The sequence below is a fragment of the Furipterus horrens genome, unplaced genomic scaffold, assembly GCF_987537825.1.
Source record: "Furipterus horrens unplaced genomic scaffold, mFurHor1.1.pri manual_scaffold_4, whole genome shotgun sequence".
NCBI lineage: Eukaryota > Metazoa > Chordata > Mammalia > Chiroptera > Furipteridae > Furipterus > Furipterus horrens.
This window is the reverse complement of record NW_028327174.1, coordinates 62508694-62534383: the sequence shown is the minus strand read 5'-3', so window position 1 is coordinate 62534383 and position 25690 is coordinate 62508694. Positions and strand designations below refer to the sequence as shown.

The following is a 25690-nucleotide window of genomic DNA, read 5'->3' as shown; positions in this document are numbered from 1 at the left end:
CCTTCTGTTTAGCCAAATGACAGCTTCACGTAGCATGTTAAAAATGAACTGTTTGGGTAAAAAGGGTCGAGCTGGTTTTGTGAAACGCCATCACGGGACTGTCAAAATCTGAAGCACAGTCCTGCAGTCAGGAGGGCATGCAGTGAATGGCTTCCCAGTCCTGCTTTGTAGAACCTACGGAGCCAATGCACCTGTACAAAGAGCATTAAACCCGCCTATTGCCCTGGAGGAAATGTGGCTAAGTTGTGAATACCGGCAGTATTTACCTTGAGTATCTGAAGTGCTACTTCAACTCTCTGTGGCTGATTTCCCACCTGCATAGTGGCTTTAACAGGTCTGTCTCTGACCTGCTGGGACCCAGGGAGGAGTGGGTGAGAAAAGGCTAGAAAGCACTGGGGCCTTCTCCAGAGAAAGGCAGTGATCAAGTACCAAAGTATTCAGGGTATTCCAATTAAAAAAAACCACAAAATTCAAGTAACAGAGTTCCTGGCGCTATGTTCTGGAGCTTGAGCAGAGGCCCAGCTGCGTCTGCGGTGGGGAGCTGGGAGGGAGATGAGCTGCGCAGTAGAGGAGGCAGGACAAGCTGCACACAGAGCCCATCACATCGTCCCATCACCGAGGAACAACACACTGTTCAGAGGAGAAAATGAACCTTGGGGAAAGCTTAGTGGAATCAGCAAGCTGTTTAGAGCAGTTGCTGAGTGCATATCCCATTTGTGCTCTCCGCATAAGATCTTCAAGTTAGTGATCAACCAAAATTTCAACAGGAAACGGTTTTCTTCATTTTGCATGTAGAAATAGAAAGTGAGGGGAAGGCTCTCTAGATTTTTCTCCTGCACTTTAGCATAAGGATAAAAAACAATTTGAGACTGGCTGAAAGAAACTACTGAAGGAAAACACACATACAAACAGGGCATGAAGACCAAAATTGGGAAGTTTTTTGCCACAAAGAAACTTAGTTTCTTTTCACAGTTTCTGTTCTAGCAAGCTAGTGGTGCATGCTTGGATATTAATTTGGGGGACCCTGAAGGCCCTCAGAACAGAAAGAAGGGAGAAGGGTTAACAGTCTAGATACAAAAGTCTTTTCTAAACAGCTGACAATGAAAAATTGGAAAACTTCACATTTTAAAACTACAAGGTTTATTTTGCCACAAGAATCCACAGTATCAGTTATCAGTGGATAGGAAAACATCCCTAATCTAGCTCCCATTATAAAACTCCCAATTTCCACTTCTCTGGATGTGGCTCATCTCTGAACCTCACTATTCATTTTCCCTGGACAACTGAAATTCTTTTGCAGCCATTTAGCTGGAACCCTTATACCACCAAGAGAAGGTGAATCTCAATTAAAAATGTCTGGGAATCATCGTTTCTTAGTGCTACTGTTTCCACCACCAGGCTTGCTGAAGCTCCTGCTCATGTGAGGGAAGTGCACGGTTGGGGTTCGTTCTGTGGGACCATATAACCCCAAATTTCTGGCAGTGGCCGACTTCCGCAGTGGCTTGACACTGGGAAAGGGGCTGAAGATGGGAGTTTTCAGGTGGCTGCCTGGGGGCGCTTTGCTGGTGGCTTTGTTTTCTCCAGGGGCATCAGGCGGCTCCGGGAAGTGCCTTGGGCAGGGCAGGTGCCCCCTGGGCTCGGTGTCAGCAGCAGCAGCCCCTGGGGTCAGTTCCAAGGCTCCTAACTTCACCTGGACATCAGACAGATCGGCATCTCCAAACATTGGCTCCGGAGACTGCCCTTCAACCGTCCTCACAGCGCTGCCTTCAATGCTCCCACCTTCTTTTCCAGTTGTCCCTGCACAACTGGAAGAAAATGCCTCTGCTGCCCCCAGGCCATTAGCCTTGCAGCCCTCATTCTGTTCTTCGATCAGCCCAATGGTGTCCCCGCAGCCCAGCTGACTCTTGGTCCTTGTCATGTTCTTTTTGTGAACTCGGATGTGAGTCCGCCATGGAGAGTTGAGCTTCGTCTTAAGGTCTTCATAGGGCACAGGAGATAGTTTGCCTCCTGTGTGACCAGGAATGTGAATGACAGCATTCCTGGCAGCTCTGTTTGACATTTTCATCTTCTTTCCTAAAAGAAGGTGGTTTATAACTGGAGAGTTGTTTACCTGAGACGGGAGAATGCTGGTCACCGGTCCTTTGTCTGAAAGAAGCATTGAAAGGTTGTGTGAAATGTACCACAACAGAGAAACAAAACATATCCCTCCCATATCAGGAATCACAGAGATTGTCCTCACATCCCTTCCCGCACATTCGCCAGATACTGGCAGAGTCATGTGACTGATGGCAGCAGAAACTGAATTCAACCTGAGAGCCTGGGGCACCTCTTCCCTCCTCTTCAAAGAGGTGGAGACAAGGGGCTGAGGATGCAAAATGGAACTGGACTCTGATACTTCATGATTCATTAGAGCCCCAATTATGTTTACGGGGAGCTTTTGTCTCTGAGAAGCAACCGCAGAGGGCTTCTATCCAGAAAATTTTGAAGATTTTTTAAAAATAATACGTCAAACCCGATGACCATATGGATTATCAGCAACTGGCTTCTGAGAGGCAGGAAAAGAACACATTGCATATTATGAAGTGAGAGACAGCAGAATGAGAGAAGTGGTGAGAAGCTGGTGAAAATGCAGTGAATCACAGCTATCTGTCTGGTACTCGGTATGAAAAACCACTGTGTCCTCTATTGACATGAAGGCAACTCGAAAACTGGAAATCATTAAAAGCTTTGTTCCTCTAGAGGGCGCTGTTGATAGAATTGTTGCCCTCCTCCCGTGGCTATGACCAGCCAGGCCAGTACTCCATGGAGCTCAGCCATACTTGGCACAGAGACACCAGACAACAGCAGCAGGCAGAAGGAGTAGGGAGAAGGTTCTGCTCTGTGTGAACAACCTTCCTTCTGACATCATGTCACCCAGCTGAGCTTCCTTCTTTGCTTCTCCACTGTCGCCTTCTACCTCTGGACACACATCAATCCTCAGTGAAAAGGCTGACAACTATCTCCTTTCCACCCCATGTCCTACCACCTCCTTCATTGACTTTACTGTCTGAGTGACCCAGTATACAGCCTCCCCAGTTCTATCCTTAAATCTTATCACCTAGATCTATGAGACATGGAAAGTATTCAACTCTAATATTCTTCTCTCTGGGACTTCCGGCCAAGATGGAGGCATAGACAGACATGCTGAGTCTCCCTCCACAACTAAGAAGGATTACAACTACCTCAAAACTAGAGACAACCAGAAGTTCCAGAAAATTAAACTACATGGAAGTCCAGCAAACAAAGATATAAAGAAGAAATACTCATCCAGACAGGTAGGAGGGGCAGAGCCGGGGCAGAGAGGACTCAGTGTGGTGGTGGCAGCAGCGGCAACAACAGCAGGCCAGCGAAAAACGCAGTTACACGTTTTAAAAAGTCAGGAGGGACACCTGGGGAGCATTCCCAGACCCTCACCAGACCACGCAGCTCACTGTCCCAGCACTGGAGAAAATCAAGCCTCGTTGCTTCTGACTGTCCAAACCAGTGGAGGTTGGGGCAGAGGCAGAAACTGCCGGTCTCTCAGCAGAGTCAGCTTGTTTAAAGGGCCCCACAGACCTACAACATCCGCAGACCCACCCACTCTGGGGACGGCAGCCGGGGTGGCAGCTAGAGAGGCACCAGCCCCATACAGAAGAGGGAGAGGTGCCTGGAAAAGGGGCGAGTACTGGGCAAGCGGCATTGTTCCTTCTCACACCCCTCCCCCGTATACAGCGCCACAACATGGTGAAACAGGTCGCCTGTTACAGACGAATACCTAAGGTTCCGCCCCTCACAACGTAGTAGGAGCGACAGCTCTCCCTGGGACACGGAAGCGAACGAACACAGGAGACTTCCAGCCAAGATGGAGGCCTAGACTGACACGATCCGTTTCCCTCCACAACTGAGAAGGAATACAACTCCCGCAAAACCAGAAATAACCAGAAGTTCCAGAAAATAAATGGAAGTCCAACATATGAAGTTATAAAGAAGTGGTCCTCGTCCGGACAGGTAGGAGGGGCAAAGCCAGGGAGAAGAGTTTAAGCTGTGGTGTCCGTGGCAGCAGCAGCGACAGAGGCAGGACAGCAGTAAACACAGACACCATATTTAGTGGGGAGGCAAGAAGCGCCTGGGGAGCACCCCTGGCTGCAGACCAGACCCCTCAACTTGCGACTCCAAAGACGCGGAAGGCAGACCTCCATTGTCTTAGACTGTGAGGCCCGGAGGGGGTGGGGACGGAGGAGGAGGGTCCCAGTCTCTCAGTGGAGAGTGAACGACAGGAAACCATCTTGGACCCCCACCCCCGCAGAAAACGCCACAGTGTGGTGAGACGGGTCACCCGGCTGTGATGAGTGCACGGAACTTTGCCCCCTATAGCATAGGAGGTGTAACAGCCCTGCCCAGGAAGCAAAGGTAAACACAAAACGGTCAGGATGGCACAGATCATGATAGAGCTCCTGGTGACACAGCTGACAAACCAGCAAATATCTAATCTAATGAAGCACTGGATAGGAAATCTTTCTGAGGCTCAGTTTAGAGCTTTGCTTATAAAAATGCTACAGACCTAACAGCAGGTCTTAAACAAGACAGGGAAGGAATGAAGGCTAGTCCTGTTGAAATGAACAAAAACACATATGAAACTAGTGGTGAGGGCAAGAAAAGCAGGGATCAAATCAACAAATCGGAACACAGGGAAGGAACAAACAGTCAACCAGTGCAGAAAGAGGAAATGAAAAGTGAGGAAAATGAGGAGAGGCTCAGAAACTTATCAGACAGCTTTAAGCGGGCCAATATCCGAATCACAGGGCTGCCAGAAGGTGAAGAAGAACTAGAAATTGAAAAATTATGTGAAAAGATAATGAAGCAGAACTTCCCTAACTTGGGGAAGGAAATAGACTTACAGATCCAGGAAGCACAGAGAGTTCCAAAAAAACTGGACCCAGGGAGAACCACACCAAGACACCTTATAATCAAAATGTCAAAAATTAAGGATAAAGAGAGAATCTTAAAAGCAGCAAGAGAGAAGAAGAGAATTACATACAAACGTGTCCCAGTAAGACTGTCAGCTGATTTCTCAAAAGAAACTCTGCAGGCAAGAAGGGACTGGCAAGAAATATTCAAAGTAATGAAAAGCAAAAACCTACAACCACGAATACTCTATCCAGTGAAGCTGTCATTCAGAATAGAAGGGCAGAGAAAGTGCTTCCAGGACAAAATAAAACTGAAGGAGTTCATCAGATCCAAACCACTGTTATATGAAATGTTAAAGGGACTTGTTTAGGAGAAGGAGGATCAAAACTATGAACATTAAAATGAAAACTGTATCACAACAACCAACAACAGAAGCCAGGGAATTGAAACAAAGGCAGACTAAGTAGGCAACGAGAGTGGGAAAAGAATTGTAGGTATGGGGAACATGTTGGGGGGAAGTCAGTGTGGAGGGGGAAGAGGGGAAAGGGAAGGAATTAAGAAGCATAGTAGGAGGGAGTGGAGTAGACAGGAAGATGTTGAGAACTATATGCACAACCAATGGACATGGACTAAGGAGGGGGACAACTTGAGGGAAGGGAGTCACTTGGTGGAGGGGAACAAAGGGAAAAGAAATTGGGACAACTGTAATAGCATAAACAATAAAGCATATTTAAAAATATATATATATATAGATTCTTTTCTCTGCCTCTTCCAGCTCTTGGGCTATTTGAACTCAACTTTGTGCTGGAGACTTCAGTTCCTTGATCCCTCGATCTTCTCATAACTTATCTATCTTTGGCTCACGGACACCCCTACCCCGATGGCTGTGTGGCTGATGACTTGGAAGCTGCTTCACCAATAACCATACATTCCAGGCACCCCTCTCCATGTCACACATGCCTGGCAAAACTCCAACCAGTCCACAATCCACATTCTCTTTTCCAAAAGGGAGCTGCTAAAGGCTATAGGTAGAGAAAAATCATGCAGCCATGTGGACTGATAGCCCTTTGAATCAGCTTCCTATTTAGTTAGGTCCTTGATGTTGCTAAACCATCTTTTTCTTTCGCTCTCCCCTTCCTTTCAACAGCCTATGCAAGTCTTCATTACTCTCTTTAAGCCCCCACCCAACCCCCAGCTTACTCCCAAGAAAACAACTTTTGCTCCAAGTTCTCCACAGAAACAGAAGCTATCAGGTCTGAAAGACCTCAACTTCTTGCCCTCCGTTACCTAGGAAGCTGGTAGGTATCTCAACCAACTTCCTTACCACCCTTCTATAAGTCTCAGAGGCTATGGTCTTTCGCTTCTAGCTCAAGTTCAGTCTCCACCTGTGCTGCTAGTCCTGTCCTATATCATCTCCTTTGAAACCTTCCCACTCAGAGTGTGGTTCCCACCCAGGAAGGAGGCATCACCTGGCAGCTTGATGAAGATGGATATCCTCAGGCCCACTCTAAACCTACTGAAACAGACTTCATTTTAACAGGTCCCCAAGTGATTCTTACGTACGGGAAAGTCTGAGAAGCAATGCTCTAGAACAATCTGTCCCTTAAAAGAACCAAATAAACCATGATCTAAAGTGGGGGTTGGCAAACTTTTACTCTAAAGTACCAGATCATAAATATTTTAGCCACTGAAGTGTAAAATGTCATAAATAATATGTAAACAATGGTCATGCCTGTATTCCAATAAAACTTTATTTACAAAAACAGGCAGCAAGCAGGGTTTGGCCTATAGACCATAGTCTGCTGACTCCTGACTAGAGGACAAGGCACTGGGCTGATTTAGTACCCAATAGTGATTGTTCACTATCTCACCCAAAGATTTATACGGTGCAGTTGAAAAGGGACTAAACAAGGAATTAGAAAATAGGGATTCCAGCCCTGGCCTGACCACTCACTACAGCTATATAATCCTGGACAATTGTGAAGCCTTCCCAAATCAACATTTCTTCATCTTTTAAAAGGATTTAAGAGTATCTGTCCTTGCCTTCCTCTGAGATTTGCTTTAAGGAGAAAATGAGAACAAGTATGTGCCAATGCTTTGAAAATTGAAGTGCTGTAGTTGTCGGTTTCTTTTGTGGTTGCTTTCTTTTATTTCTTTTTTTTCCTTTTTATTCATTTTTTATTTGTGGTTGCTCTCTTAATAATTCAAAACAAAGTACGAATCTTCAGGAAGTTGCCTACCACCCCTGAGAAGTGGAACGTAAATTCAGTTTTTGTAAAAGATCAGTCACATGCTCACAAGCCTCTTAAAAACATGTCAAATTTATATTTTGGTTAATTCTGAACAGGTATCATTTTCATTAAAATTTCACTTAGAACAAGACAAACCCATTCCAAAATCAGCACATATTAAACAACAGAACAGATTGTTCACTGGGGTTTTTGGAATTAAAAACAAAAAGAACAAAAGAAGCTTCACAATCCTTGGAAAAGAGCATTTCCAACTGCATTACAATCGTGTTCTCCCCAGCAGAGTCCCAAGACACTGCTCACGCATCAGTGAGGCGTAGTAATGGCTTTTCCCTTTTTCTCAGATCTCAACATCTGTTCTTTACCTCCTAAAAGATTAATAGATCGCTTAATTTACTAGTGCACAGATCACTAAATTCTACTTTCCAATGCCTGAAATTTCAAAGGCAACAGCTCCCAAATATCTCAAGTCCAAGGATTGTTTGGCTTTACAACATTCTAATCATTTATAAACCCCTTTCCACAAGCACACATAGTAAAGATGTGTTTAATACCATCCATTTTCTGGTCCTTGGGACCTAAAAAGAACCCATGGTCTTTTTCTTCTTTAGAGCCTGATAAAATAAAATTAAAAGTGAGATGCTGAATCTGCTATCACCTCACACCAGCTGTGTTTGTGGATGCTGAGCTACAGGGAGTAGTAATTCTAAGATCCTAGGAATATTTGGTCTTCCTTTCACAGCCTGAACATATCGAGTTGAAATTGATTCAAAGAATCACATTACCTGCTCTGATATACACCTGATGAACCTGCTGCTGCTGCCTCTTTTTAATCCGAGAATACTGCCGCTTTAGTGCATTGATATCTGTGGTCATGCGTTCCATCATCATACTGTTAAAAGCTGCGTGGTATTCACTTCGACAGGAATTAATTGCTCCTGGACTCAGCTCCGCAATGTTATTAGATCTCAGACTCTGCCCTTCATTTGGTTCTGTGCTCAAGGAAAGAGCAACAGGAGACAGCATCAGTGGAGGAGAACAGGACTAAAGGGGAATTGATGACACTACAACCCAAAGTTCTATACCACAAAAAAAATGTACACTAGAATTTGTCTAATGCTTGTTTTAATTTAGTCCTGAAAATATTTTTACCTTTTCTTACTAGCCTAACTATGAGTCTGAAATAAGCTGTGTGCGCTCATTGTTTGATTTTATTACCATTTTCTTCATTATACAGACATAAGATTGTTTCCAGATAAAAATCATTGCTCTTTTCTTAAACACCCTTAAAAAAATATAACTCCGGATGTCAAGTCATAGTACATATTTCAATATAAATGCATGAGGATTTATAAGGGATTGATAGTAGAGTTTAATCAGTCATGAAAAGTGATTTTAGGTTAGAAATAGCAACACAGTCTATGAAATTATCAAGACTTCAAAACATTCTACCACTAGAAGTGAATGTTTTTATTCATTTAACAATCATTTCCCTACCATATACTACGTGTGTTATGTCTGATGTGGTTTCTGTCCCTTTGATACCTACAACTAACAGATCTGTCACTTAAATAAAATTGAGGTTGCATCTAAGAGAGGGAAACAAGAACTGTGTGAATGGACGCTCACAGGCTGCACAGGCCGAGGGGGACCGGCCAAGGCTTCTCCGGGCACAGCTTGTTAAACTGGCCTGAGGACCAGCTGAAAGAAAAAGATGAATAGGGATTTCAACTATCCTAATGTCCGCTGACAGTGTTATTCAAAAGGCTAAATATCTGATAAGTTTGCTTCCTTTTTTTACTGAAGACACTTGTGCAAGAAAACGAAAATTAAAAGGGAACCAGCACTACATCTGAACTTAAGTAAAACCCACAAAAAGACTAATGATAACACTTAGGAGAAAGTGATGATGTCATCCTGGAGGACAGAACTGCACAGGAAGTGAGACAGAGGGAAATGGAGCACAGACCCAGATTTCAGAAATGCAGATTCAAAAATTTTAGATTTAAAATCCACATTTATCCCATGGCTAGAAACCAAAGCTGAAATCCAGGCAACAAGAGAGAGGGTTGAAGGCATTCGGAAATCAATCGAGCTCTTGTTGAGTTCACATTTTTAAAAGCCTTTTAAAAAGATGAGAGGAAAGTACATACCGAGGACATACACACAAGAGCGTGAACCCAAACCATGAAACAGGTTAAAACTCAAAACAAGCTAAGGCTTAGGGAAAATACTCAAAACTAGCACTGCCAAAAAGAGGCAGAAGATAAAGAAGACAAAGAAAAAGATGAACAAAAAGATAGTAATAATGAGAGTGAAGAAAAAGAGGAGAAGGAGGAGGAAAACAAAGAAAAAGAAGGTGAAGACAGAAAAAGACAAAGAAAGAGACAGCAATAGTGACAACGACAAAAGAGGAGGAGGAGGAGGAAAACAAAAGAAAAAAGAGAAATGAAGAAGAAAACTTCTGAGAATGAAAATGAGAAATCAGCCCCATGACTTTGAGAAAGTGCAAGAAAGTTCGCAGATGACAGAGAATGCAAAGGTGTCTGATATCTATTTTGTTTCTGTCCCCTTTTAGCAAGGAGAAGAGTCTTCAAACTGAAGACCTAGAATAAATATTCCAAGGAAGAGCTGCCACTCAAGATGGAAAAGAAAAATAGAGAACCACAAACTGCTCCAAAAGAGTTCATTACTACAATGTCTAGACCACAGGAAGTCCATTCTGTGCAAGGGAAAAACAAAGAGCACATGGCATTCAACTCACAGCACCACACTTTAAAAGGGACACTACCAATCTGAAGGCAATTTAGGAATTTATAGAATATTCAAAGTTCTGAAAGTCATATCTTATGAGAAATGCTTGAAGAAATTCTAAACTTGGGCATGGAGAAAGCTTTTGGGGACATGATGGCTGTCCTCAAAGATCTGAAGAGCCATCCAGTTGAAGAGGGAGTAGACTCCGGTTTTGTTTCAAAAAGACAAACTATTAATAGAACTGGTAGGTGGAGGTTATCTCTTTGCAGCTAGAGACCATGGGCTAAGTGGAGAAATGTAACAATATTTTATGAGGTAATGAGTTTCTTGTCACTTAAATTCAAGTGGAGGCCACCACAATGTTTTAGATTCAGAGGGTATTTCTATAGTGGAAAAGAAGCCAGTCCAGAATGAATTGAATTAAACTCAAATAGAATTTAGTAAACATTTGTTATATTCTAGATTCTATGCTAAGGAACTGAGCAATGTTGAATCAGACGAGTGGGGGACAAAGTCACTGTAAAAAAAATACATGTATTATGCATGTGACACATAACAGGGAGAGATCCTACTAAATGAGAGAGTAACAGAGAAGATGCTTTTAATAAAGACCTTTCATAGAGGTAACCTGTTCAGGAAACAACAGGCATTTATAGAACACAATAATAATATCCCTGCTAAGGTAAATCACCACATTGTGATCATCTAAATAGAGAGCCACCTTTTTACCTTTCACTTGCTTTTGGTACTTCTGCAGTTCAGGTGCCAGGAGCCCACTGAAAGGCCCAAGACACCCCACTGCATTAGCAATCGCATCTTCATCGTCTGGGTCATTCTCTTCATCACTGTCTCTTACCTTCCCGTGTCGCCTTGGAAAACATAAAGAAAAAGACATAGTCAAAAAAAAAAGCGACATTAAAAAAATAAGTAATATAGTCACATGGTTTAAATGACATATATTTTATATATATATATATATATAAAGTCTCTCATCTCTAGACAACTTCTTCCCAGCTGCCCCACCTAATTCCCACAGGTGAACACTACTAGCTTATTTATTCTTTACTTTCTTTATGCATGGGTAAGAAATATGACTATATAGTCTTATTTTTCTCCTCTTTTTGTATAAATATTATTAGCATGCTGTATATACTCTTCTGCACTTTTCTTTTATTCACCTAAGAAATCTCTCCATATGCATACAAACACCTTCCTCATCCTTTCTTTTTACAGCTGCACTGTTCTATACATATGTGGCTCATTTCATGGCACCACACATCCACGATGCACACTTGAGTGGTTTCAATATTACACCATTATAAACAATGCTGCAATAAGTAACCTACACATTCTGTGTTTTGCATGTGTACAAATATATTTGTGGAATAATTCATAAAGGTAGAATTGCTGGGTCAAAGAATATATGCATGACTAATTTTGGCAAATACTGACAAACTGCCTGCCACATATCCCGTAGTAACTAAGTAACTAACCTCTCACCAGCAATGTGTCTGTCTCCCTATCACCTTATCAAGACAATGCACATCAGCTTTTTGAATTTTTGTTAAACTGATAGATAGAATAACAGAATCTCAATTGAGTTATATGCTAAATTTCTCTTAGTACAAGTGATGCTGCTTCTTATGTAAATTACCTAGTCCCATCTTTTCATCACTTTTCAGTTGGGTGGAACTTTATATCTGAGAGCTATAAGTTACAAATATGTTTGCATCTCCTTTGGGCATTCTATGTTGTTCTGTTTTGTTTTCAGTCATAGAGAAAATTATTTTTAAAGTATTTAAGTTTTTCTTTTTTTTTAAATTTAATTTATTTTGAGTCAATTATTAAAGCATTCCCAATTCCAAAGAACTAAAGACAATCTTCCACATTTTCTTCTGATTTTATTTCATTATTTTCTTTTTAAATTTTTATTGCATTTTTTCCATTACCATTTAGTCCCCTTATACTCCCCTTCCAACAATCACCACATTGCTGTCCATGTCCATGAGTTCTTTATCCTTCTTGGTCAACCCCTCCACCCCCTAACCAACCCCCACCACTAGCTGTCAGCCTGCTCTCCATCTATGAGTCTGTCTCTATTTTGCTTGTTAGTTCAGTTTGTTCATTAGATTCCACAGATGAGTGAAATCATATGGTATTTGTCCTTCTCTGACTCGCTTATTTCACTTAGCACAGTGTTCTCCAGGTCCATACACATTGTCTCAAAGGGTAAAATTTTCTTCTTTTTTACAGCCGAGTAGCATTCCATTGTATAACTGTCCAATATTTGTTTTATCCACTCATCTACTGATGGACATTTGGACTGCTTCCTTATCTTGGTGATTGTAAATAACACTGCAATGAACACAACGGTGCTTATGTTCTTTTGAATTAGTATTTTGGGTTCCTTCATATATATTGCCAGAAGTGAGATGGCTGGGTCAAAAGGCAGATCCATTTTTAATTTTTTGAGGTATCTCCATACTGCTTTCCACAGTGGCTGCACCAATTTGCATTCCCACCAACAGTGCAAAAGGGTTCCCCTTTCTCCACAGCCTCACCAGCACTTGTTTGTTGATTTATTGATGATGGCCATTATGTGAGATGATACCTCCTTGTGGTTTTAATTTGCATTTTTCTGATGATTGGTGACACTGAGCATCTTTTCATATGTCTATTGGCCATTGTAGAAGTGTCTGTTCAAGTCCTTTGCCCATTTTTTAATTGGGTTGTTTTTGGTGTTGAGTTTTGTAAATATTTTACAAATTTTGGATATTAACCCCTTGTCAGATGTATCAGCGAATATGTTCTCCCATTCTGTGGGTTGTCTTTTTTTGTTGTTGATGATTTCCTTTGCTGTGCAAAAACTTTTTAATTTGGTGTAGTCTCGTTTGTTTATTTTTTCTTTTGTTTCCCTTGCCTGGGGAGATATATTTGATAAAAAATTGCTATGAGCAATGCCCAAGATTTTGCTATGTTTTCTTCTATGGTTTTTATGGTTTGGGTCTAACATTTAAGTCTTTGATCCACTTAGAGTTTATTCTTGTGTGTGGTGTAAGAAGGTGGTCTAGTTTCATTTTTCTCGTCTATCTGTCCAATTTTCCCAACACCATTTATTGAATAAACTCTTTTTAGCCCATTGTATGTGCTTGCTTCCTATGTCATTTAAAATTTTTCATTTGAGCGCATATGTCATATGACTGTAGAAGATATGCAAGAATTGCTGGTAGAAGAAAAAACCGATGAAGTAATTTTGGTGGAAATGACATCTGGAATGTGCCAAGATAACTTAGGGGACGATAGCACTGATGAAAACAAAGAAGTTAAACAATTTACTCTACAAAACATCAAGAAAGGCCTAGACTTAGCCAAACAATTAGAGTAATATTTCTTAAATGAAGATCTTTGCACTGAAAGGAGCACAAAGCTTAAGAGAGAAACTTCAAAAGTGCTTAGCACCATATAACGACATTTATAAAGATCTCTCAGCTAAAAGCAAGTGATCTAAAATAACAGATTTTTTGCAAAAAGTAGAGCATAGAAATCAAGATGGTGCTGAAGGAAGTTCAGAGGATGAGGATATCTTGTCAAAAAGAAAACGCATTTGGTTAATGGAGCTTAGTATTGATGACAAAGAAAACACTACTTAATTCATATTAATATGTAATATTTTTGATGAAAATTGCTTTAATAAAGATATTTCTCTTAATTATAAAAATATAATAGTACGTGTTTTTAATTTTTGGAAACTAACCCCCCTTTTTGTACTAGTTCTTTGTTTCGTATAACACAGATTCGCATAACATGGCATTTGTTAGGAACCTAACAACCGTGTTAATACAGGGTTACCTGTATAGTCTTGTTTTCTTATCTATTCAGCTACTCTGTGTCTTTTGATTGGAGCATTTAAGCCCTTTACATTTAAGGTGATTATTGATAGGTAAGGATGTAGTGCCATTTTATTGTTAGACTGTTTTCCTGGTTTTTTTTTTCCTTTCTCTTTTTCTTCTTCTTAAAGTAAGCCCTTTAACATTTGTTGCAGTACTGGTTTGCTGTTAGCAAACTCTTTATAGCTTTTTCTTGTCTGGGAAGCTCCTTATTTCTCTTTCAATTTTAAATGATAGCCTTGTGGGTAAAGTAGCCTTGCTTTTCACCACCTTGAATATTTCACACCACTCCCTTCGGACCTGAAATGTTTCTGTTGAGTAATCAGATGCCAGTCAAACTGGTGCTCCCTTGTAGCAACCCCCTGCTTTTCTCTTGGGGCTTTTAGGATTCTCTCCTCGTCTTTAAGCCCTGTCATTTTAATTATGATGTGTCTTGTTATAGGCTTGTTTTGGGTCCAACTTGTTTAGGACTCTCAAAGCCTCCTGGACTTGTGTGTCTTCTTCCTTCACCAGATTAGGGAAGCTTCCAGTCATTATTTCCTGAAATAGGTTCTTGATCCCTTTCTCACTCTTTCTTCTCCTTCTGGTATTTTCATGATGCTGATGGTGTTACATTTCATGTTGTCCAAAAGGTTTCTTAAGCTCTCCTCATTTTTTAAAATTCTTTTTTCCTTTGTTGCTCCGCCTGAGGGTCTTTTTCCTACCTTGTCTTCCAAATATCTGACTCTATGCTCTGCTTCACCTCTCCTACTGCTTATTCTTTCCAGTGTATTATTTATTTCAGATATTGCATTCTTTATTTCTGATTGGTCCTTTTTTATGGTTTCTGTGTCTTTTTTCATGCTGTTGAATATCATTATAATCATTACTCTAAACTCTCTGATAAATTACTTGCATTCATTTCATCTAGTTCTTCTGGAGAATCCTCCTGTTCTTTCATTTGGGGTCTGTTTCTTTGTTTTCCCATTTTGCCTGTTTCTTTGTCATTTTCTGACTTAGTTGTTAAACTAATTAGTTGTTAGACCAATCAGTTGGTTAAACTAATCAATCTGTAATCAACTCAAGCACTATAGAGTGGGGTAGAGTAATTCCTGTTGGTGGAGCTATTGCTTCCCCTCAGGCTGACGCCACTTGGAGGGGAGTGTTCTCTCTGATAAAGATAGTTCCTGCAGTATGGGGAGTGACTCAGCACAGGGATCCTGGTGGCTTTTCCTTCAGTTCTCTCCCCAGAGCCACCAACCCCAAATTCTCCTCCAGTGTCTCTAGTTCATTCTGCCCTCCATTTGCCAGAGCCCAGGTTAAGTGGCTATAAATGGAATTTTGTGCATTGGCCCTTTAAGAGGCTCTCTGAGTCTCCAGCTGTCTCAGAGCTCTGGTGGACAGAAATCCCACTGCTTTTCACAGCTGCATGTTATCTTCCTTCCTTTCCAGTTCTGGTGCTATAGCCTGTGGAGCCCAACTTAGGATTTAGACCCCACACTTCTCAGAGGGAACCCCACCCCCACCCCAGTTACTGAAATATCCCTCTGAAACTTCAGTTGCCACCCATGGGAGCCCAGGCAGGCCTCTCGCATCCCTTCCACCCTCCATCTCAGTCTCGTTATGATGAAGTGGTTTCTTCTTCTGTCTGTCCTTAGTTATTAGGCTTCTCTCCAGCTAGTGTTCAGTTGGTTATTCTGGATGCTTTCTGTACAATTTAGTTGTAAGTCTAGATTGGTCCTGGAAAGAGGTTAGTGTAGCTTCCACTTACTCCTCTACCATCATGGAACCTCATATATTCAACTTTTTTCCATTTAATTCTTTCATCTATATAAAATATATTCTGATATATAATGTGAAGGAAGACTGTAACTTTACAAATTAGGTCTCATTAGCACCATTTACTAAATAATATATCTTTTCACTACTGATTTGATATGCCGACTTTTCACATACTAAATTCCTGTATGTATATTTGTCAATATCTGGTCTTTACAGTACTTTGAATTAGCTCATCTCTCTCTTCATGCACCAGTTCTACACTATTTTAATTATTGAGATTTTTACTATTTGATATTTTTAAATAAGTTGTGGGGTTGCTAAATGTGCTTCAATGTACATTCTAATCTTCCTTGGAAAGTACACTTTTAAAAACCACTATCTCGAGTTTAAATCAACATCTTAAAAACATACAGATTTTAAGTACCAAACCGCTTTGAATATATTTCTAGGGCATAACAACTACTAAGTTACAATAACAATTAAGGTATTAGGTCTCCTATCAGGAAAACAAGAAGGGGAAAAAAAAGAGAGAGACCTTACCCAGAAACAGAGGTGGGTTTAACTGTGGCTGGGAATGGTGTGATGTTGTAGGTGTATTTCTCCCTCAGCTCTGCCAATTGCGGGAAAGGGAACGGAGCCATAGAATAAACCGTCTGAAAAACAAAAGCAAAAATGCTGAACCTGAAATACAGGCCTTAAATAACTCTTAGCAACCCTAGAAAGACATTATGATTTGAGCATGAAATGGGAAATACTGCTTCCTGCACAGAGAATGGAAAGATTGTACTTCAATATCTGCTTTAGAAAAAGACAAAGGAATACTGATAAACACAATAATTAGTTCTCAAATCAACCAGGTTGCAACTGGGCATTTCAACTGGTGAGCATGGGGGAGCAAATGGGGCGGTCTGACTTCCTTCTGCTCAGTTCAGGGATGGGTGAGTTCAGAAACCCACAGCTCCCTTACTTCTTTAATAAAGAACCCGTCAATGTTCTTCATATGTAGTGCTTGCTTTTCAAAGCTTTGTTTGATGATTTTAAATCTAGTGGATGACTTTGTGATCAAACTGCACATTTTCTCCAAAAACTCCACCTTTTCAAGTATCTGAGAATGAATTCTATACTTGAGAATGAATTCTAGGTGAAAATCATTAGCCCTTTTTTTCTTTTTTAAGTGATGGTTTAAAGCACAGACTTCAAAATCTATAAATAAAAATAAGGAAAAACACCTGTGTTTCCTCCAGAATTTCAAAACTATATGTCATTCTATCGGCAGGAAGAAATTAATCTTACTTGCTCTCTTAATTTTATTAAAATTTAATTAATCCAAATTTTTAATTATATTATTTCTTCAATCATTAAGGTTCTTATTCACCACCAGAAAATGTATGTTTATCACACTAACTTTCATTTCTTCCAGGAAGCTTTTCAGATATCCTGATATTTTCTAGGGGAATATGTTATTTATTTGTTTATTGTTTGTCTGTTTGTTTTGCAGGGGAGAGCCTGAATGCAGTCCCCTACTACTACAAATTATGCAGTCGAGATTCCCACACTTGGGGAAATCTCAGGGGTCAGCACATCTGGAGAGCAATAGATAAGCCTCACCCTGGGAAAACCACCTTTGTGATCATGGTATCTCCCCTGCCAGGTAACTATATGGGGGACATTTTAAGTAGTATTTTTTTCATTTCAGCAGGAGAGTTTTCCTGAAGGGTTAGAGGAGACATCTAATATTTGCGTGGGTAGGAAAAGGAGGGTTCTGAAAGGAGCTTCATTGTGCTGCTGTTTTCCTTTATAGCTCAGAGCTGCCTCTGTGACAGCCCACTGCAATTTTGATTCCAAATAGCCTGTACATGTGACTGTCTCCAAACAGATATAAGGTAATCACTTATAAATTTTACTATACCATCCCAAGATTCTGAACAAGTATTGGCTAAAATTCCTTCCCTTCGATCTTCCATTGCTTATTATGCAAAGCTACACAGTTTATAGGGACTGCAAAAGTCATCTCTAAGCCATTTTATGCACTACATATTTGATTATACCCAAAAGGCTAAGAAGCAGTACAAATTTACTAACTGCTCCCCCCATGGAAAGAAGCAGAAGGTATTTTGTGGTTCTCACTAGGCTGAGGTTGGCCAGTTCCCAACCTCTCTGGGCCTCATTTTTCTCACCTGAAAGATGAAGGGTATGAACATTGAGATTATGATTTCCTTGAAAAGGAGAAGGGAGGGAGCAGAGGGTGGGTGGTGAGATGAGAGAGAAGCATATGAGGATGTTCAAATGTATTGTTAATGTTTTATTTCTTAAGTTGGGTGGTGGAAATGTGAGTTTTGTTGTATTATTTTTAATACATTTCAATATACCTGAAATACTTCATATAATTTCATTAATAGCATGGTCAGAGTGAACTCTTACATCCTTTGATCCCACAAAGGTTGCTCAACACCCAAGAAGCTGCCTTACTGCCAATACAGAACTCTGTTCTTGCTCTTATGACCTGCCTTAACTCCACATACCCTTTGGAGGGAAATGGAGAGACGTGAAGTCCTCTCCTCAGCAGCCCGAGTGTAGGGCCAGAGCACGCCACCTCCACTCGGGCCTCCGTAGAGCAGCACTAGCCTCTGACCACCACACACCAAATGGGATCCCACCGCTGGGTCAAGAGTCAGCCTGCCACTCACTCATAGGACCTTTTCCTTAATGATTTGGAAACTTGGTTCAGACATTTAAGGAACCCATGCCATTCAGATTCAAGCTTAAAAGATGAAATCATTAATGCTAGAAATTTTAGAATTCCTTCCAAATGAACTAAGATGTCTCACTGAAGACAGTTAGTGGGGTAACTAGCTGAAGATTCACTGTGTTTTATTTTGGCTGGTTTTATGAAACATTTATCAAAAAGTTCCCTTGTACAGTTTCATGAAGGACATTTATAAGAAAGAAATGGAAAACACAGTCTGCCCCTACTTTATCCATCCTGCCTCAGAGTAAACGGCCTGGATTCTTAGCAAGCTTCTTCAAAGACTACTCAGCCAAAGCCATCCGACCGAAAGAAAATTGGCCCCATTAAGCTTTTGTTTTCAATTTTTGGTGAGTCCTTCAAAGATGAAATCAGCATGCCTGAAAAAAGGTTATAGCACTTTTTCGCATATATTCACTTACCTCCTTGAAGGTCTCATGTGTCTATAAGACATGTTTATCACATGAATGTAAGTTTCCCAGGCACAACACCACAGTGCTTGGGGTACCTGAGTAGCACCAGGTTTTCAACTTTGTAAGTCAGAGATTTACAACCAATTCCAAGAAAAAAAAACTTTACTCATAATCACAGAGCCAAAATACTTGTATGGTACACTAATAGAAGCTTGGGGTTAGGAAAGAATTTAAACCTAGTTTAGTTCAATCTCCCTCCCAAGCAGGAGTTCCCAAAGCATCTCCAACAGATGGTCATAAAAGCGCTATTTAAACACTTCCAGTATGCATGGTTTTTCAGGGCAGACGGTTTCAACTTTTGACAGCACTAATTAATCAAACATTATCTTTCTACTGAACATGCATCCACATCCTTGTAATTCCAGCCCATCACTGATGGAAAATAGTCAACAGTCCAAAGGCAGACCTCACTTTGTGGCACGTGAGAGCTGCCCCAGGAAACAATAAATAATTGATGAGCACTTTGGCTTCGGTTTTTCCAAGCACCTGCGAACCCTTCTAATGATTAGATCTAATTTTTCTTCTTCTTTTTCTTACCCGAGAAAATGTTTAGAGAGAGGGGAAGGGAAGGAGAGAGAGAGGGAGAGAAACATTGATCTGAGAAAGAAACATTGATCAGTTGCCTCTTGTACAAACCCAACCGGGGACTGAACCCTCAACACAGGCATGTGCCCTGACCGGGAATTGAACCCAAGACCTTTCGGTTTACGGGATGATGCTCCAACCAACAGAGACATACTGGCCAGGGCCTAACAAACTTTTCTTTTTATTTTCCTCAAAAAATTCATGAGAGAATTTGTTAAAAGTTGTACTGAACCCTGGCTGGGTGACTCCATTGGTTGGAACATCGTCACATACATGTAAAGTTAGTGGGTTTGATCCCTGGTCAGGGCATGTACAGGAGGCAACCAATTCATGTTTCTCTCTCACATCAATGTTTCTTTCTTTCGCTCTCTCTTTCTCTCTCTCCCTCCCTCCCTTTACCCCCTTTCCAAAATCAATGAACATATCTTAGTGTGAGGTTTAGAAAAAAAAGTCACACTGAAATCCATGTAGCTATGTCACTGGCATCCCCCCAATCTCTTTTTCTAACACTATCAGTTTTTTTGGCAGGGGGCAATTTTTATAATTTGTATTTAACAATTAAGTTGTATGTAGAATATTAAAAGAACTCATATATCTCAGTAATAAGACAAACAACGCATTTTTTAAAAGAGTAAAAAGATTTGAATACATTTCACAAAAGAAGATATTTGTAAAGCCAATAAGCACATAAATTTTTAATTTAAAAGAAATAGTCATTGCTAATAAAAAAAAGAGTGATGTAATATACGGGAGAAAAAAGATTAATACCGATTATTTTGTCTGACACTTAAAACTGAAAGAAATGGGGAAGACAGGGAACATCCTTTCATTCACTGTCCTTACACACAGTCCACATTTTCCATCTGGAGCCATTTCAGGTTTGCTGACAGATTGAAGGTCCCGCATAATCGGATCACAGCCGTTGTTAATTTTTTTATTTTTTTTTTAAGAATTAATACAGAAAAAGAGTGGCTTGAGCCCTTGCTGGTGTGGCTCAGTGGATTGAGCGTCGGCCTGCGAGCCAAGTGTCGCTGGTTCAATTCCCAGTCAGGACACATGCCTGGGTTGTGGGCCAGGTCCTCAGTTGGGGCGCGCGAGAGGCAACCACACATTGATGTTTCTCTCACTCTCTTTCTCCCTCCCTCCCCCTCCCCCTCTCTCTAAAAATAAATAAATGTGTTTTTCTTTAAGTGACCTGAAATAACATTCAACATTTCTCTACTACTCTATGATGCCAAGGAAAACCAACAAGTCTATTTACTATCCAAACTACCAATATTTAGGCAGCACTGAAAAGAAGTTGTATTTCTTTTTGCATTATTGACATGCTTGTACAATAAACATAAAAACATAAGTTTTACAAAATTAGGCTCAGTTTATCATCACCCAGATGTTTTCTTTGGCAGGAAAAATGCTACCAAAAGGGAATCTAATCAATCACACCACAGCCTACTTTTTTCCCTCTAGGATTCTCTTAAAGCAGGACAATGAGGTGGTTCTCTTTTCTCCTAATACCTCAGGTTAGAAATTCCAAGAGGACAAAGAGTACAGGTGTATCTCAATGCACCCCATTCATTCTGGCAATGTTTGAACCTTAAATGAAGTAAAATCTTGCCTCATCCTTCTAAAGAGAATTTCAACTTTTAGAAAGACATTTTTTTTTAAATAAGGTAGAAGTAGCATGTAGGGTGGTGGGGATATATCACTGGGCCAGGAGCTGGGGTCTTGGGTTCCAGTCCTGGGTCTGCCACTAGACAGCCTAAGAAACTGGCAAGATACTCGCTCTCCAAGTCTTAGTTTCCTCTCTGTAAAGTGGCAGAAGTAGGTTAATCTTTAAGCTTATTTTAAGCCAGAGTTTCTCTAAGTATTTTTTAAAAGCCACCTGCATCAGAACCACCCATGGAGGAAATACCTGAATTTTAATGCACTCCTGAGATATTGCTTACACACAGTCAAGTTTGAAAACCCCTGCCTCAAGTTCAAATGTTCTATGATTCTGCATATTCACTGAGCAACTACATGTATTCTTAGAACTACACTAGATATTATGGAGATACACAGTAATATGCGGCCCCTATCATTAAGGAACTTGCCACTTCATTAGAGAGATAAGATTAACACATTTGAAATATAGTACACAATACCAAATAAACAACAGCAATAAACCAATTGTTGGAAATCTTAAATACTGAAGGAAAGGGAAGGAGGCATCATTAATGAGGGCTGTGCGGGGCTTGGGGAGAAGAGACTGAGTAGGATCCAGGTGGGTGGACAGGATTTTCACAGTGTCAGAGGGAAGCACAAGCCCTCCCACAGGAATGGGCATGGACTACGAGGGCTGGGTGTGGGGGGAGACAGAGCTGTGACCAGTGTAACTGGTTCTGGTTGTGAAGTGGTGGGAAGTGCCTGTGAACAGGTGGGTAATGGAGCAGCCGAAGTGCACTGCCAATGCAATCTGCATGAAAGCTAACTCATCTTCCCCTAATAAACCTACACCCTCCTTCCCATGCCATATCCATTTTCTGAGGCCAAGTCCTGTTAAGCTCACTTTCTAAGTATTGTCTCTAGTGCACTTTTTTTCCTGCCCTTCACTGTTCTTCACAGGCCTCCTGCTATCAAACTTGACCCTGTCAAGTCCACCTTTCACAGAGCTGCCCATGTGGTCGACATGAGAAACAACTCAGACCATTTCCCTCCTCTCCTTAAAACCTTTCAGGTCCACAGTTCTTCTTTTCGCTTTCCAAAGGCTCCACAGAAGCTCTAGAACTCCAGCAAGCATATTTCATAACCACTGACCTAAAAGATCAAGGCCAAGCTCCTTACCATGGGTTATAGTCTTCTATAACCCACCCCTGATATCAAATTCCTTGTAGTTTCCTTCATACACCATAAAGGTTTCCACTGCTGTGCCTTTGCTCACCCTGCCCCCTCACCCAGGAACTGCCTTTCTGCTCTGCACCACTACTTCCAATATGTACACACACACTTGCATGTACGTGCACTCGTGTATATGCACCTGTGCATGTGCACACATGCATACACAAATATACCTGACCAACTGCTATTGGTCTACAAAGGTTCAATCAGACATTAGTTTCCTCAAGGAAGACTTCTGACAGAGAGAGATGTTCAATAAATATTTGCAGAAGTTAATATAGAACCCCGGACACAAGGTTGAAGAATTTTATTTACCATAGCTAATAACAAGGGAGCACTGAACATTTTATAAATAACAATGAAGTGGCCAAAGTAGTAAGTGTAGGCTACTACTCTGGTAGCAAAATGCTGACTGTATTAGAGCAGAGGGAATCTGGAAGGAGGAACATCGTCTATGAATGTTGTTTAATTCAGCAAACATTTATTGAAAAAGAGAAGGCAGAAAATTGATCACAGACTTTCAATAGATGTTTGCTTAATGAATGTATAGATGAATTGAGCACCTCTAGGAAAAGGCAAAGTGCTACATATTATTAGCAAAGCACACAGTCCATGTCCTCAAGGAACTTAAACTACCACTGAGGAAATAAGATATAGTCTCAAATCAAGGCAGAGATGATGCTCACAAGAAAGGTATAAAGAAAATGTTGCGGTGATTCAAAGAAAAGGGAGATGATTTTAGTTGAGACTATCAGAGAATGTTTAATTAAGTAGATGGCATCTGAACAGGAACTTTCACAAGAAGGCAGGCCTTTAAACATGTAAAGGTAGAAGAGAAAGGCTAAGCAGAGAGAGAAAAGATACAGAGGAGGCATATCCCCAGGAATCTCTGGGAGCATGGAAGACAGTTTGACTTGACTAGAATAGGTCAAGGCTACAAAAGGGAGGAATAGGAACTATAGCTGAAAGGAAAGCTTAATGACAGATAGTCAAAAGCACAGGATGATAAGCTGAGAAACCCATGCTTCGTTTTGTAGGCAGTGAGTAGCTAGCCACTTAAGTTTTATGAGTGAGGGATAAGGAATGACATCTCAGAATCCTGCTCTGAGCACATGAATCTGTAGGATGTAAAAGAAAATGCCAAGCATGGACTTGGGGTACAGAGTGAGGCTCAATAGAAGGTACTTACCTCTGAGAGAGAGAACGAGGGAAGAAGCAATGGCAATGTGAGAAGAGTTGAAATCAAGCAAAGATGTCAGGGTTAGAACACTTCCTTCTGAGATAGACAGGAAGGAAGAAAAGAGAGAATGCAAAGAAAAGTTGAACTAAAAAATAACAAATGTTCAGATAAGTCAACATTCTCAAGAAATCAGGGAACTGTATGCTAAACAGCAGGAAGTCTAAGGAGGAGCTGAGGTGCCAGGATAGGAACAAAGGAATGAAAGCCCCACTCTTGTTAAGTCCTAAATCAGGGATTGAGTGTTTGTTTTCTAACCTATTGACTGGGCCCCAGCACCCAAAATGACCTCATGCATGGAACCCAACATAAAAAGAAACCATTGAAAGCAAGAAAAAGGAGAGAGAAATCACAGAGAGAAAACACTGAGGCCCAAGGACAACCTTGGAAATACCTACAGCTGGTCAGTGGGCAAGAGGAAGAACCAGGAAGAAAAGTGGTCAGAAGCACTAGAGGAGAGTCAAGATAAAATCATGTTATAAAACCTAATGGAAGAGAGAGTGTTAACAAATCTGCTTTTTTCTATTCTCACTGTTGATATGGCGCGGCGGCGGCAGCCGTCCATCTCGAGAGACGATGGTGTAGCTTCTTAAGAGTCTATCTGCACCGCCGAGAATGGCTGTGCAGTCCGACTCGGGAGTGACATCGTATCTGTCTCCTCCCGTGTTGAATCGACATCTTGCGATGACGCTGAAGCTACAGAGCCTGGGCAGGGTGATATGGAGGGTCTGCTGTTGCCCATGCAGCAGACCCCCCCTCTCTTCGCAGCTGAAGGGTCCAAGGGAAAGACGGAGTCAATACAGCTTGGCTTCAGGTGCGCCGCAGGAGTTGCCGGTGTTGACTACGTCAAACCGCCTTAGGGACTCCGGCTCCGGATTTTCTGTCAGGGTTTACTCCCTTAGCCTTTCCCCTGAAGAGGTATGCCGCAAGGCAGCGGAGGTTTTTTGGAGTCAGAGTTTTCCTTCTCTGATGTACCCTGACTGGAAGATCGAACCAGCGACACTTAGCTCGCAGGCCGACGCTCAATCCACTGAGCTAAACCAGCCAGGGCACTGTTGATATGAATGACTTGATAAATATTATACTGAGAAAGAATAACATGCCAGAAAATAACAAAACCCTTCAAGTCTTTCATATTGTAATTTATGATTCATATATAACGAGTTGATTATAAAAATCTCCTTATTTATTTATTTTTTAATTTAATTTTTTTTTAAGGAAGGCAGACTGCCATGTGCAGCACTTCATTTGGATGTGTCTGGAGTTTTGGAAGCTTGACTATCGTACGTTCTCCTTACAAATGGACCTTGATACCTTGTTTGGAGGTTCTAGCAGGGGAGCGCAGCTACTCATATACCCTTGACCGAAGACCGATCCTCTCCTCTCACTGGGAAGGTCATCCTCTTCGACCAACCAACCGAGCACGCAGCTTTGGGAGGGACGCACATGGATTGGTGTGGGACGAAAGGGACCCCGCCCAGCCAGCCAGCCTTCACATCCTATAATAATCTCCTTTTAATTCTCAATAATTCTTTCCCCAAAATAATTACTTCACCCTACAAGACTCTCCTTAAGAAAATTAAGAATCAGATTGAGAATAAACACCCGGTGATTTGGGGGTTTTTTTGTTTGTTTTCAGTTTTTTAATTTATTTTTATATTTCACCTCATGATTTTTAAGCAACAAGTTTAACTGAAAGCTACAACAAATATCTATTATTCATTTCTTCCTTCCTCTGGTGACACAGTTAAAGATACTTATCAAACTTACATATAGACTCTTAGTCAATTTAAAAACTAAATCTGAGGGCTGGTCAAATACATTTCCCAAAACAGCTGCTCTGACACTGCTTGTTCCCACGGTACCTGGGGTTCCCCAAGCCAAGGCGGGACCATGCTGCCCACTCACCTGCATGAGTTCATGGCTTTCCAGAAGATCATTCTCTAGCATCTCCTGGGTAAGGCGCCCCATGGTGCTGTAGAATTCATCTGCTGTTTCACAACATTCTATCTGCCTAGAAGCAGAAAGTACATAACAAGGAATTGTTTGGAATACCCATGCTAAGAGCTGCGTGCTTCAGCTACAACAGGATACAAGGTCTGTGCCAAAGGTATCCAGCCATGTAATATGAAAAATAGAGACATTTATTGAAGAAGATACAAGGTACAAGAAACACTGTACACAGGACAATGACA

At 41.1% G+C, this 25690-nt stretch overlaps 1 protein-coding gene and 1 non-coding gene across 6 annotated transcripts in view; both read right to left on the bottom strand.

Annotated features, from left to right (window-relative positions):
• Nucleotides 1-1117: 1117 nt before the first annotated feature.
• The window catches only part of TBC1D30 (TBC1 domain family member 30), a 78253-nt gene continuing 53680 nt past the window's right edge, over nt 1118-25690 (bottom strand). For 2 of the 5 annotated variants that reach the window (XM_090273558.1, XM_090273561.1), the window contains 6 exons: nt 25404-25509; nt 16118-16230; nt 10659-10798; nt 7961-8167; nt 7730-7789; nt 1118-2145 (listed from right to left, as the gene is read on the bottom strand). In XM_090273558.1, coding sequence (XP_090129684.1) covers nt 1364-2145; nt 7730-7789; nt 7961-8167; nt 10659-10798; nt 16118-16230; nt 25404-25509 — 1408 coding nt within the window. In that variant the 3' untranslated portion in view covers nt 1118-1363. The remainder of the gene's footprint in view (nt 2146-7729; nt 7790-7960; nt 8168-10658; nt 10799-16117; nt 16231-25403; nt 25510-25690) is intronic. The other 3 variants (XM_090273559.1, XM_090273562.1, XM_090273560.1) reach the window with 2 other exon arrangements.
• Nucleotides 17073-17236, bottom strand: LOC150012087 (U1 spliceosomal RNA). Its single transcript, XR_016510950.1, has one exon. It is a non-coding gene; the product is annotated as a U1 spliceosomal RNA (small nuclear RNA).